The 13,610-nt window shown below is 44.6% G+C and overlaps 3 protein-coding genes across 3 annotated transcripts; 2 read left to right on the forward strand and 1 right to left on the reverse strand.

The window, feature by feature from the left end:
* Window positions 1-1,397: 1,397 nt before the first annotated feature.
* On the forward strand, window positions 1,398-4,212 carry LOC103973634 (uncharacterized). Its single transcript, XM_009388263.3, has 5 exons — window positions 1,398-1,703; window positions 2,899-3,040; window positions 3,156-3,376; window positions 3,465-3,641; window positions 3,843-4,212. Exons 1-5 carry the CDS (start codon window positions 1,545-1,547, stop codon window positions 3,927-3,929), a joined length of 786 nt encoding a protein of 261 aa, XP_009386538.1. The 5' UTR covers window positions 1,398-1,544; the 3' UTR covers window positions 3,930-4,212.
* Window positions 4,213-5,321: 1,109 nt separating this feature from the next.
* On the forward strand, window positions 5,322-6,397 carry LOC135594886 (uncharacterized). The gene has a single exon (XM_065085394.1). It carries the CDS (start codon window positions 5,533-5,535, stop codon window positions 6,106-6,108), a length of 576 nt encoding a protein of 191 aa, XP_064941466.1. The 5' UTR covers window positions 5,322-5,532; the 3' UTR covers window positions 6,109-6,397.
* Window positions 6,398-7,540: 1,143 nt separating this feature from the next.
* LOC103973636 (exocyst complex component EXO70H1) lies at window positions 7,541-9,707 on the reverse strand. Its single transcript, XM_009388265.3, has one exon. The coding sequence runs from the start codon at window positions 9,618-9,620 to the stop codon at window positions 7,644-7,646; it is 1,977 nt and encodes a 658-aa protein (XP_009386540.2). The 5' UTR covers window positions 9,621-9,707; the 3' UTR covers window positions 7,541-7,643.
* Between the last annotated feature and the right edge of the window lie 3,903 nt (window positions 9,708-13,610).

Raw genomic sequence — 13,610 nt, forward strand, 5'->3', positions numbered from 1 at the left:
GAAGAGGAAGCGATAGAGATCGTAGCAATAGACGAACGCGGAGAGGCAGAGATAGGAGAGGTCGAAAGTGAAGGTGAGGGAGAGCTAGACCATCACGGCATAGGCACGATGGGTGGGGGCATAGGAGAGGATGAAGTGAGAGGCAACGGGGATGAAGACGCCGAAGAGGAGGAAGAGAGATCAAGAGACCACAACGTGCCCAGTGTCAGACTACTCGATGCACATCCACCTAAGGTAGGACTGGAAACTCCTAAGTTCGTCGTCAACGCAAGAGAAGCTACATACATATGATGCCCTACTAAATAATAGCGGTTCGGTGCTGTTGTTGGTGATTGCTTCCACAACGATGCTTCCTCCCACGATTGTTGGTGGTCTCGATTTTTTTTAAATTTAAAATATATATATCATTATATTAATGATTTATTGTGAGCTAGCATATCATATAAGCAGACTCTAACATATGTTAATTTAGACTTGACGAGAGGGACTTATATGTTATGTTTTTTAAAATATAAGAATTATTTTAGACACAAATAAATCATAAGGGCTTAAGCGGACCATGACCAAAATCACAAGGGCCAAAATAGATCTTAACTTTTTTTTAAACTTAAAATATATATATATATATATATATATATATATATATATTATATTAATAATTTATTATAAGTCAATATATAAGTAAATTTTAATATTTATTAACTCAAACTTAGGATTTCTATACTATTTTTTAAAAATATAGAGATTATTTTAGACATAAATAAATCGTAAAAATATAATCTATCAAAACCACGTACGACAGGTTAAAATAGATGTTAACTAGGAGCTCTATTTCATAAACCAACTAAATTATGTAGTTCTATCAAAACCTGGTTTGGAATCTTCCCTAACTTATCACATGTATTCTCGACAAAAGGTGCGATGAGATATATATACTTCAAATTATCTATAATCATTTTATTGAAAAGTATTAATTTTATATTTTTATTTTATGAATGAAAAGAATTGGGACCCAAGAACGCGACTCATGGATTTCCTATCTATTACTCGTAATTCCTACTTATGCTGGGAGGGTAAAGAAGCTGCATAGTGACACCTTCATGGGGACCCACCTGCGGGGATATTCCTGCATCCATCAACGAGATTGGTAAATGAGCGTGTCCGACAAGAAGAGGTGCGAAGTTCATCATGTAATTGCTCTTGTTACTCGTAATCACTCCTACGGACAGGAGGAACAGAGGCTGCGTGGGGCCCACTTGATGGACATAATGAGGTAGCGGAAAGGGTAGGCGTCATTGAGTGGGGAAGTTTGTTTGTTGTTGGTATTGTTGTTGGGAACATAACACCGCAATTGGAAAAGGCGGCGAGAGAGGAGAGCAATTGCCATTTGGGAGTCGGGGAGGAAACAGCGAAGGGGATATACAAGTAGAAAGCGAAGTGGTGGGCGCCGAAGAAGGGAGGAAGGGGAAGGGGAGAGGGAGGGGAAGGGGAAGGGGAAGGAGGATTTGGGTGGGGCTTCAATTGGAGCCTGCGGCTCGGCTGCCATGTCTGCAGGGATCTGCGGGAAGCGCCTAGGGTTGGAGGAAATCTTCGGATCTCCGGCGCCGTCCCCACCGTCGGCCAAGAGATCTCGTTGCGCCCTCTACGGATCTGAGGATAAGCTCTCTGTACTCCTCCGCATGTTCCCTTCAATGGATCGGGAGGTATCCTTGCTCTCTCTCTCTCTCTCTCTCTTCTCATTCTGGGTGTTCGCGCCCCTATTAGACTGCGGTTTCAATCTGTAAAGCTCTGTGTTAGTTCTCGGTGAACGCTATAGGATTCTAGGAATTGTTGGTGCCTAACATAGTCATCGGCGAGCGACTGAACACGTTGAATTCGATGGAATTTGTCGGATCAGATCATGCGATGAAAAGTTGCGAACAAGGTGGGAGATTGAATTTTCATTAAAGAGAAATTACCCAGTCATCTTTCGTTAGTAAATCTGCAAGGAGAATGGAAAAGTAGGAGAGAAATTGTTTTGGATTTGTGGTTATGAGGTTTTTGAGCTTCTTTGCTGCTGAGTGGACTGGATTTGCTGACATGATGAGATGGCCAACCGATCAGTCTTGGCTGCAATTGGTTCGACATCAATGCGATGGCTTATGAAAATTGACTTTTCTGGTTGTGCATGGTCCCAATTGGGATGTTGATTGCACATAATGCGGCATCTAAGTAGTTGGCCACATTTGAACAGATTTTTATCAGCGATAAAAAAATTGTAATGTACTGATGGAATGCGGGAAAGCCGCACTTCCTTCCTCTTGTTATTATAATGCATTTACCATCATGGCCATGTGAACCTTGTATTGTTTCTCTTTCAGGACTTTACCACTAAAATGCTTTGAACCTTTGTATCAAAACAAAATCTTCCTAATTGGTAATCACAGATATCTGGCTTCCATTTTGTTAATGAGTCATGGATAAGTTAGAGAACAAACTAGGGATAGAAATTCTTGAACTATAGATTGTGTTATGGATAAGCATGGCAGTTTCTGTCTCAATAGAGCTTTGTCCTTACCTGTATATATAACATCTCTTAGGTTGTACACACTGCTCTACATATTTGACAGACACACACACACACACACACACACACACACACACACACACACACATTCTCTACTAGTCAAAATCTCGATTGGAAATTTTAAGCTTTCAATATTCTTTTGCCTATGAAGTGAATATTTGTATGGAAAATATGTTGATGAGATAGACTTTAGTAGATATGAGAATTTCTCATTGATTAAAGGTGTCATTCAGTGGTTGATGATGGTATCTTACTTTTCATATTAGGGAGCTAGTGATCTTGGTTTTCGTGACCTAACCTGTTGAGGTTTTTCTTTGCCACTACTCATCCAGGTTGTTGAAACAGTTTTGAATTCCCATGACCACAAAATTGATGATGCAATTAAGAGTCTTCATGCTTTGTGTCTTGGTGATGGTTCTGTGAGCATTGAAGGAGTTAATTTAGTTTTGCAATCAAGTGATAATGCCCTTGAAAGTAAGTGCCTGTATCGCCAGTTGATACCTACCACTTTGGTGATGATGCTATAATTTTATTGGAATCCTTGTTTGTTCTCTTTTGTATCAGACATTTATCTCATTATACAATTCAGGTGTTGTGAGCTTGCAGGCATCTGAACACAAGGTCGAAGTCTCTCAGAATAATAGTGCAGATTCTCAGCCTAGGGAAGCCCAAAATGGATCTTCTTGGGTTGATATATTTGTACAGGAAATGATGAGTGCGTCGGATTGGGATGATGTCCGTGGTCGTGCCATGAAGATTTTAGAAGTTTTTGAAAGAAACGTTGTTGCTCAGACTACAGCAGCTGTGGAGGTAAGTCATCTGAATACTAAATTTCTATTATTGTAGAAGCATGTAGTCTATGATGTTTTCTTGCTAACTGATTGGTTATGAGGAGCAGCACGAGATCAATTCCTTGAAAGAGCAATTGCAAGGTTTATTAAGAGACAACCAGATCCTAAAGAGGGCTGTCACTATCCAGCATGAGCGCAATTCAGATCACGATGAGAAGGTTAAGGAGGTGCAACATTTGAAGAACGTTATAGGCCAGTATCAAGAGCAAGTCCGGGCATTGGAGGTAATTAGGGGTTACTCTCGTTGCCTTTTAATGTTTCTGTTTAAGCCAAAGGGATACAGGGTTGACTTAATCCTGAGTTTCACTTATAAGTTGGTGTTTCAAAAGAACTAGGGACTTGGTGAGCTTTCTTCGCATAGCCTTAGGGCTTAGTTTTAAGTTGTTTGATTGATCGGATGATGAAACACCACTTGTTTGTTGCAGATGAGCAATTATACATTGAAGATTCATCTACAGAAGGCACAGGGTGCTAGTTCTATCCCAGGTCATTTCCATCCGGACGTGTTCTAGGTTCAATCTTTCAATTATATAATTATGAGTGCAATATATATTCATATATATGTATGACAATGGAAGAGCTTGAAAGTAGTTGTTTAGAATAGCAATTGAGCCTTCCTATAAGCCACAATTAATCACCAATCAGATATATTTTTACAGCGAGTGCAAGGCTTATTTATAAAGAGGAGAATCGGCTTGTTGCTGAAGGAAAGCATTTATTGAATTTTTGTAACAAGCCGCCTGCTTTTATCTTTACTGTTTGTGTTTAAATTATTATACACAGCAGGTTTCCAAATTGTTCTAGCTTGCTTGATAAGTCCACAAAACTAATGGTAGCGGATGCAGATAAATTGGTCTAATTTGTGCTAATAATAGCTGATTGAAGTTCCGTCTCATCTCCATGATCGAAACAAAAACCAAAAGAGCAGCAGCAGCAGCAGCTTAACACCACCAACGACCTGAATATGTATTTGAGAATGTTCAACTCGATCATTTTTGCACCTTGTAGTCGATGCCATCTTTCAAGCCCTGTGCTAAGCTTAAGCCTTTTTTGGTTTCACGTGGACACATAATAATGGTATCTCCAGATGCAAAGTTTATTAATGTAATGTATGTAATCCGACTTCATCATTTACTATGCGTGAGAGTATTTCTTATTCCAACTGTTTAATTTATTGCACGCATGAGCTTTGGCCAATAAAATTTAATCTCTCCGGTGGTCGCTTGACAATTCTAAATCCCTTCACCATACGCTTTTCCTCGACCATTTGCGTATTCTTGTCTTCTACGATTCCTTCCCTTATTCGCTAGCCTGACGATGGCCTTCTTGTATCTTCAAAGTGGTAAATTGTTATTTTGGTGTTGACGTCTAAAGCAGCAGATGTTATCATCTTACAGACTTGAAGTGTGGACGAAGGTTGTAACATACTGTATCTGTAATAATGCAGGCCTCACGTTCTTTGCTCAGAGCTTGGTCCCCATGGTCATATAGTTAAAACTTAGGCGTGTGATTAGAGCTCCACGGAGACACTTGTTCCTTCCACTCTCATCACTGCTTCTACACTACTGGGAACGCAGAGGAGGCTCTCATTAAGAGTTGTGGACCATGGTTTAACAAGTGTTCGTGTATTCATGGCAGTGGCCATGTCTCTCGGTGGCGACCATAATGACCCATCCATGTGCATCATATACCGTGGCTTTGGACCCCTGAGCTGTCTTAAACTTGTAGTGCCTCTCTGACGTGCCTACTATGTTAGCATTCAACTTAATTAGTCTCTTTTCAGTATTGTCTTCCCGCTGTTTACAGGTCTCCATCATCTAACTCAATTAAGTAGAGGAAGAATTGGAGGCGAGAAAGAGAGAGAGAGAGAGAGAGAGAGAGAGACATGACACTCATAGCTCATGATGCCACATCATTCCTTCCCCATCACTTTGGTAGAGTAAACATGGCTTTTGAGCTATAAAACCATCCCCATCTCTCAAAGTCTCACTTGCACTTCCCTACCTTTTCTTGCACCTGAAGCCTATTCCACAGCCTTACTCGCTGCTCTCCCTTTAAACTCGCAAGTAGACCGGAACTTGAGCTTAGGGGAGCGCAGGGCGTTGAGAGGCTTCCATGAGCTCCGGGTGCAGGTCGTCTCTCAGCTGCGTGGACGCACGTGTGCCTGTGAGAGCAACCTATGTGAACCTCTACAAGTGGCCGGAGTCCGACGCCGAGTTCGTGAAGTCAGTGACCAGAGGAGGTGGTGATGGAGGAGGAGGAGGAAGAGTCGACGACCGCGTGGGCAGCACCAGCTTTGATGGGAGGAGGAGGTGGAGTGCAGAACCGACGGTGGTCGATAGCTACTCATGCAGGCAGATATATCTGAGGAGCTACACTTTTTCGAGGAAGGAGAGTGTCCCCGAGAAGACACTGCGGTGCCTCGGAAGAGTCAAGGAGAGAGCCGCTGTGTTCCCTTTCCTCCAACAGAAGAATGAAGACGCTGCAGGAAGTATTGACGGTGATACCAGTAGTAAGAAGAACATCGATAAGAGGAAGACGAAGACGAAGACCAAAAGGAAGAAGAAGAAGAAGAAAAAGGCTTGCGTGACAGCGAGGAAGCTGCGCGAGATGTCCTACTCCACCCTTTGTTTCATCTTCCATCGTCTCCTTTCCTGCACTTCCAGCGTCGATGTGGTGGATCGAGGGTGACATGCATCACGGAGTTGACGAGCGTCCTCTTTATTCTGCATCTCGTATGCCTATTCTTCTCGAGCACTGGTGTTTCTCCTTGTGCTTTGTTCTCTCGATAAGCAGATAATTAAGTTATCTGTAGTTCGTCTATGTATCCATCCTGTGAAGTTACATGTGAGAGGTGTACAGGCTATTGCTGGGTCCTTCTCTCCATTAGTTTGATGCATGTTTTCTTCTCGTCTTCCTCCTCAAACTTGTTGATTCAAATAAAGAAGCACTTCAAGTTTGGGACTGCTATTACATTACAGATCCATGTTTTGATATCCAATTCATAATTTAGAACAGTGAAAACAGGGCTACTGTTAAAGGTGGAAACCTCATGCCACCATTTCTTTGATAGATAAAAATTTTCAAATAAGAGGAAATATATTGTCACGTTTCATAAGTTATCAATCATCATGGCCCCACGATTTATTAATTTTATTAGGCCTATCCATAATAATAGCATGCATATCCATAAAATTCTTACAGATTAGTTAATCTTAGTCCTAACCCAAGTCCAATGTAGAATTAAATTGGGATGTTACGTATGTTCCACCATAAGCTATCACACCATAATCACCCCTCAAAATTTGCTAAATAATGTACAATATAATTTTCTTCTTGTTAAATATATATAACTTTATATTTTTAAATAAAAAGTCTAAAAATATCATATGACATTAGTCTAAAACTATCACACCATGCAGAATTCTCCTTTTATTGAATATGCTGATAAGCTCTCTGAATCAGTTTTCATATGAATTATTTGTATTTTTTGTGTTTTAATTCTTTACTTTGACTATATGTATCCTACAAATACAATAATCTCAACATTAGTTCTTAAAACATATCTTATAACTGTTAACTTACAACTCCAACACTAATTTGGATTGGGCTAAATCTTATATGCCTACTCATATAAGCAAATCGGGTATGTATATATATATATATATATATATATATATATGTATATATATATATATGTATATATATATATATATATATATATATATATATATATGTATATATATATATATATATGTATATATGTATATATGTATGTATATATGTATATATGTATGTATATATGTATATATGTATGTATATATGTATGTATGTATGTATATATGTATGTATGTATGTATATATGTATGTATATATGTATATATGTATGTATATATGTATATATATGTATATATGTATATATATATGTATATATGTATATATATATATATATGTATGTATATATATATATATATATATGTATGCATATATATATATGTATACATATATATATATATATATATGTATATGCATACATATATATACATACATATATATATATATATATATATATATATATATATATATATATATATGTATATATATACATGACCACAAGTAGAACTACGAAAAGAACGGTACTTAATGTAAATTGTTCGATGACGACATCAATGGCAAGTTACGAAGGAGCTGCTTTGAGGTCCGTGCAGGCAGTAGTGTTTGTCGACTTATATGGGCCTGGGTGATGGCTCGGACCGGACAGAGCCAGAATCCGAACCGAGGCGATAACTCGAGCACGAACCGGAGCCGGAATCGTCGGAGCCGTCGAACAGCTCCGCCAGCCTGTCTCGTACTTCCTCCGGCGAAAACCTCACCGCGCCGCTGCCCTCGAGCACGACTCTCCACTGCTCGTAGAACCCTCGGTACGCTGGAAGCAGCATCCCCCGCACCGCCGCTCTCACCTCCTCCCTCATCTCAGCGTCAGCCACCACCCACCCGGCCTGGGCGGTGCATGCCTCCTCCAGCGCCGCGTTGAACGCACGCATCCGATCCCGCGCCTCGCCCGGCGACACCTCCTCCGCCGTCACCAACGCCAGCACCTTCCCCCACGCCACCCTCTCGTACCCGGCAGCGTGTTGCCTCGCCTTCGCCGCATGCCGAGCCGTCCACTCCTCGCCCAGCATCCCCCACAGCCGGGAAGACCGCACCTTGTTCACTATGTACTGCAGGTTGTTCGCCAGGAAGAGGTACGATAGGCCAGCATCTCGGTACGCGGCCGCCTTGCCGTCGAGCTTGCAGAGCAGCACCAATATGAGCCACGCGAACCGCACGGCGATTTCCGACCCGTGGCCGTCGTCGATGGAGGAGATGGAGGAGGAGAACGCCGGCGAGGACGGCCGCGACTCCGAGTACGAGCTATCGAAGAAGTCGGAGAGGGAGCTCTGGGTATGAAGGGGGAAATCCGCGAAGATCTCAGCGAGGGTGGGCTCGTAGTCGGCGAGGGTAATGACGTAGTCCATCGCGTGACGGGTGAGCGGGTGGATCCCTCCACCGGGAGGCAGCGACTTGGAGTGCTCCTTGTGGATGGCCGCTTCGAAGTCGGCGAGGATGGCGCGAGCGGTCTCGGCGAGCTTGGAGTATGCAGAGAGGGCCTGGTCCCGGACGGCGGCTGTAGACACGAAGGAGAACACAGGTTCGATCTCCGGCAACAGTTCCGAGACGGCTTCGCAGAGATCCAAGATCCGAAACATCTTCTCCGTGGAGCGCTTGCATTTCGCCACCGACTCCGGGAACCGGAGGAACTGCACGGCGGCGTCGCCTGAGATGTCGGCGAAGACGGCCTCCCGTATGGAGTCGGAGCTGGCGAAGACATGGTCCGAGAGGACCCGCTCGCCAGAAAACAGAGTGCTGACGGCCACGCGCGAGGCGCCGAGCCAAGATCGGATCTTTGGCTCGAGCACCTGCCAATCGAGCTTGTGGACTTGGGACGGGCTGAGCCGCTCGAACCCGAGGCGGTAGAGCCCCTCGTCGACGATGGACTTGCGAAGGACCTTGTAGACCTTGACGCACTCCTTGCCGTACCCGACAGAGATCATGGTCTCGGCGATGGCGTGAAGGTCATCCATGGCGATGGCCGCGGCGCCCTCGACATCGCCCATGGAGTTCCTGGCTCCCCGTACATCGTCGTACTCGGCGTCGTCGGAGGCGCTAGAGTGGGTGGAGGAGCGGGCGGAGACGGACTCGGGATCAAGGCGGTGGCGGTTGGCTGCGAGTATCTGATAGAACTCCTTCTCGAGGCGGCGCATGGCGGTCTGCATTAGGGTCTGGGCGCGGATGAGGGCGGCGTGGGACGACGACTCCGAGGAGGCATCGCTGGAGACAAAGGACAGCATGGCGCGCTGGAGGTCACGGACGGCGGCGAGGTACTCGCAGGCCTCTGCGCGGTCCCCGTGGAAGAGGGAGGAGCTCTTGGCGTACGCGGCGTCGTCCGGCTCCCACTTAGCCAGGATGGCCTCGATCGCCGCCACGTCGTCCTTCATCACCCCGCCCGCGATCAGCTGTTGCTGCTGCAGCGGCGGCGGCGGCGTCGTATGAGGATATGATGCGGGCGATGACGCTGAGGACGGACGGTCGTGATGGTGATGGTGGTGGTGCCGCCCCAAGGAGTAGGAAGACAGCAGGCGTCGCAAACCCTTTATCGTCATCCTCCTTCAACAACTCTAACACTGCAGTCAGTATAGAATTGGAGTAGGAGGAGAAGGAGAAGAGTTCCTTTTTTTTTTTGTTGGCTTAGGAAGAGGACGACTGACACTTATAGGTGGCAATGTAAAACGACAACACCGTCATGGGATCATGTGTTGTTCTTGGAATGATTCAGGAGCGTGGAAGGTTCCAAGTCTCCGCCACGGGTCATGGGCTGGCCTACGTGTCCATCACTAATTCCTCAGTTTCCGGCAACCTTCCTCTGGGTAAAAATTGGAACACGAGTTAGTTATTGCAGTTGGACCAAGTGTTTGGATTCTTGACCGTGACAAGGATCTAACCCCTAAACGTCAAGCACTTGATCTCACGTGAACCGGTGGAGGTGTATCCGAGGAAGAAGGGGCTGTGCTATCAACAGCAATCCATGTCCAGGGAAGGCATGAGAGATCGATGAAGCAGTTTTTGCTGCTTCAGCTGGAACTGGTCAATGGTGATGCTCCGTTCGCGGACGCAAGGAACCTTGGAAGAGTTTGAAAACACAATTTTATTTATGATTTGAGTAGATGTGTCGTTGTCGAATGATTTGAAGGTTTGATAAATGATAGGTACAAATTATATTTTAAATGTGTCTCGATTGATGTAAGTTTTATTTGATAAAATTATATTTTAAGAATTTATTAATTTTTTTTATAAATTTACCCTTCTAATATCTTTAATATTTATTCAAAAATAAATATATTTGTATTTAAATTAATAAGTAAATTATATATATATATATAATCTCATAAAAAATTATGGCCCAAATATATATTAAATATAAAATATAATCATATAAATAAATATAAAAAATTTTAAAATAAATAAATAAATAAAATTTTATCTTATAAAAAATATAAATCATGTTAGTTTCTCACTAGATTATTTTAACAATCTTATAATTTTAGATAAATTTACATGATACTTTTGAAATTAAAAAAAATACAAAACATCCTGTAAATACTGAAATGCCAATACTACCCTCAGATAACATTTGAGCATTTAGCATTATTTTGAGAAAAAAAAAATTATCAAATATGAATTGACACTTGAAATGTGCATGGAGCCCTCTTTCCAAATAATGCAACTACAATGATGATGATAACGACGAGGAAGATGACTTCTTCTTCCTTGGTTTGCTGTCACAGAGGGGCGACTAATTTCCAACACTAGAGAGCTATAGGGTTTGGTTGTCTGTACATAGAGAAGAGTGACAAGGAGTGCACCTAATTTCCAACACTGGAGAGCTTTATGGTTTGGTTGTCTGAACATAGAGAAGAGTAACGAGGAGTGCACGCAAAATCCACCCATTGCCTTGAAAGGTCCCTCACCACACCTTCGTCGTGTTTGACGGGTCCCAACTCATATCTGAGTTCCGATGGTTGGAATTTGGTCGAACATTTGTGTGGACGGTGGAGCATTCAACCCGTTGATCGCTGCTTCTCATACAGATTGATCGATCACTGGCTAAAACAATGTGATCATACGACGACTCGTACGACTTATATAACTTAGGAAGCCAGTTTTCAAGTCGAATCCCGTTGTTTGTTGAACGATAATTCGGCAATGGCCGTCCAGCAGACGCACACAACCGGCAAATCCTTCCGCTTGCCCAAAGTGTTTGGGAGTCAACCAAGGTGGGTCAGGTCAACAAGTCGGCAGCAACCTTTCAAAATGCTCTCTTTCTGTTCACACTGGGCCTCTTGCCTCTCCAACTTAATCCCTACGCAAGCATTCTTGTGGGGTGAGACGTTATTAGGATACGCTATTGAAAATTGATAAAAATAATAGAAGATAAAAATAATTATTAAAGAAGTTTTATTGAAATAACTTTAGTTTGAATATGTTCCTCTCCTATTTATAAATAGAGGATTTTCATCAACAGAGTAGAGAGATTTCCTCATATAGTTGGAGAAATCTTATCTTCTATCATACCGCATCCCCCGCAAGAGGGTGCTCTTGTCAAGGATTTACGAGCCAAAGGCTTTGTGAGTAGGGCAAGAGCAGATCGCTGCTGCTGTTATTGTTATTGCTATTGTTGCGGCTGTGACGGCGATGGGTGTAGTAGAGGAGAAAGCTGCAGTAATAGAAAAAGATATAGCAATGCTGTAGCAGAGGAATAAACTGTAGTAGAGGAGGAAGTTACAACGATGCTATAGCAGAGGAGGAAGCTACAGTAAAGGTGGGAGAAAGCTGCAATAGAGAAGAATGCTACAGCAAAGGAGGAAAGGTGGGGCAGTGCCGGTGAGCGTAGCACTAGAGACACCACAGCGGAAGGGAACATACGTTGGTATAGAGTGGCAGTGGAGAAGACAATTACCGTTCGCCGAGGAGGAAAGATTTATCGCACCGATGGCCTGACGATAGAAAAGCAGTAGTAGAAAGCTTTTTATTTTGCCGTCGGAGGTGGAGATGCAATAGATGAGTCGACAGCGAGAAGAGAGCCTTTTTCTTTTGCCGCCATAAGTGGAGAAGCAATAGATAAGTCGATAGTGAGAAGAGAGCTTGCTCTAGGCAAGTGGCTCTGATACCATGATGAAAATAATAGAAGATAAGAACAATTATTGAAGAAGCTTTATTGAAATAACTTTAGCTTGAATACATTAATATGTCCCTCTCTTATTTATACAGAAAAGAGGATTTCCCTCAACAGAGTAGAGAGATCTCATCGTATATGATGAGGGTAATAATGGCGACATGACGCGCCACGCCTGAATGACACTCTGCCCAAAAGAGGGCAATAATGCCGACGCGATGTGCGCTGACGTCACCCGCTCTCAGACAATGACTTTATCGTTGTCTGACCCAACACGCTTGGCCGAGGCAAAGGAGAACGACGACCGAGGCTCGCCCATGCCCTGCGGCAGTTCGGTTCTCCGCGCAATGACGGCAATGTCAGACGCCATCAGAGGTACGATCCTGCTCCTGCGGGCAGACACATCAGGTAACACTAAACTTACCTATAAATACCCCCGAGTTCTAAACGAAAGGGGGAGAGCACTTCTTCATACAAAATCCCCTCCACATCCACTGACTTGATCGTCGGAGGCGTCGGACCGAGCTTCCGGCCCGACCTGTGTGCAGGTGCAAGAACGGGGTCGCCTCTTCCCGGCGCTGCGGCAAAGCTTTCCTCCCGACGCGACGTCCCGACCGGACCACCGCAATCGGCCACCAGGAGATCTCGAGGGACGCTGCACTAGATCCCCACCGTTCGGACCCCCAACCAAGCCGCGTCGACCCCGAGGCCACGACATAAAGTTGTTTACACTAATAGATTGGCGCTAGAGGAAGGGCCCGTCCGAATGTCGAGCGATCAACAGATCCACTCTGACGAACCCGCGGCTGTCGGATTACCCACGATCAGCACCCCGGGAGAACATCCCCCGCGTGATGAATCCCGAGACGAACGCCCCGCCGCAACGTCGGAACGCTACCGGCGGTTGTTCAACGACCCGGGTTTATCGCCGCCTGACGGTGCCCCCGTCGGCCCGTCGCCGGTGTCGCCCGAGGCCTTTCACGACCTCGCTCATCAAGTTCGAGCTCTGACGGGCGTGGTGCAGACTATCATCCCACTCGTCTCCCAACCAACGCCCCCGCATATGACCCGGCCTTTGCAACAGCACGGGGCCCCCACCCCGACTCATGCGCCACTTCTTGAGCTCCCCGCTTCGCCTCGGAACCAAATAGCCCGGCCCGGGAACCAAGAAGTGGAAGATACGGCGAGTCGCCTAGAGCCCGAGGCGCTATCTGCGGACCCGACGAACGCCTTGCGAGCCCAGTTGCGCCTTGTTAGTCAACGACTCGACGAAGTACAGTAGGAGGTTCACAGGTCAAAGGGAGAGCTCGGGGCGGACAGACACCAAGGGTCCTCGTTCGCGCCCGAAATACAAGATCAAGTGATTCCACCGCATTTTCGGCTCCCTTTGTTGGACGCCTACGACGGCACCGTTGACCCA

Source organism: Musa acuminata, chromosome BXJ1-10 (assembly GCF_036884655.1).
Source record: "Musa acuminata AAA Group cultivar baxijiao chromosome BXJ1-10, Cavendish_Baxijiao_AAA, whole genome shotgun sequence".
Lineage (NCBI taxonomy): Eukaryota > Viridiplantae > Streptophyta > Magnoliopsida > Zingiberales > Musaceae > Musa > Musa acuminata.

Excerpts from the sequence above, each read along its gene's own strand:
- LOC103973634 (XM_009388263.3), top strand. The coding sequence starts at position 1,545 with ATGTCTGCAGGGATCTGCGGGAAGCGCCTAGGGTTGGAGGAAATCTTC. Across the intron at positions 3,377-3,464 it reads AGACTACAGCAGCTGTGGAG|CACGAGATCAATTCCTTGAA; the intron begins GTAAGTCATCTG and ends TATGAGGAGCAG. Across the intron at positions 3,642-3,842 it reads AGCAAGTCCGGGCATTGGAG|ATGAGCAATTATACATTGAA; the intron begins GTAATTAGGGGT and ends TGTTTGTTGCAG.
- LOC135594886 (XM_065085394.1), top strand. The coding sequence starts at position 5,533 with ATGAGCTCCGGGTGCAGGTCGTCTCTCAGCTGCGTGGACGCACGTGTG.
- LOC103973636 (XM_009388265.3), bottom strand. The coding sequence starts at position 9,620 with ATGACGATAAAGGGTTTGCGACGCCTGCTGTCTTCCTACTCCTTGGGG.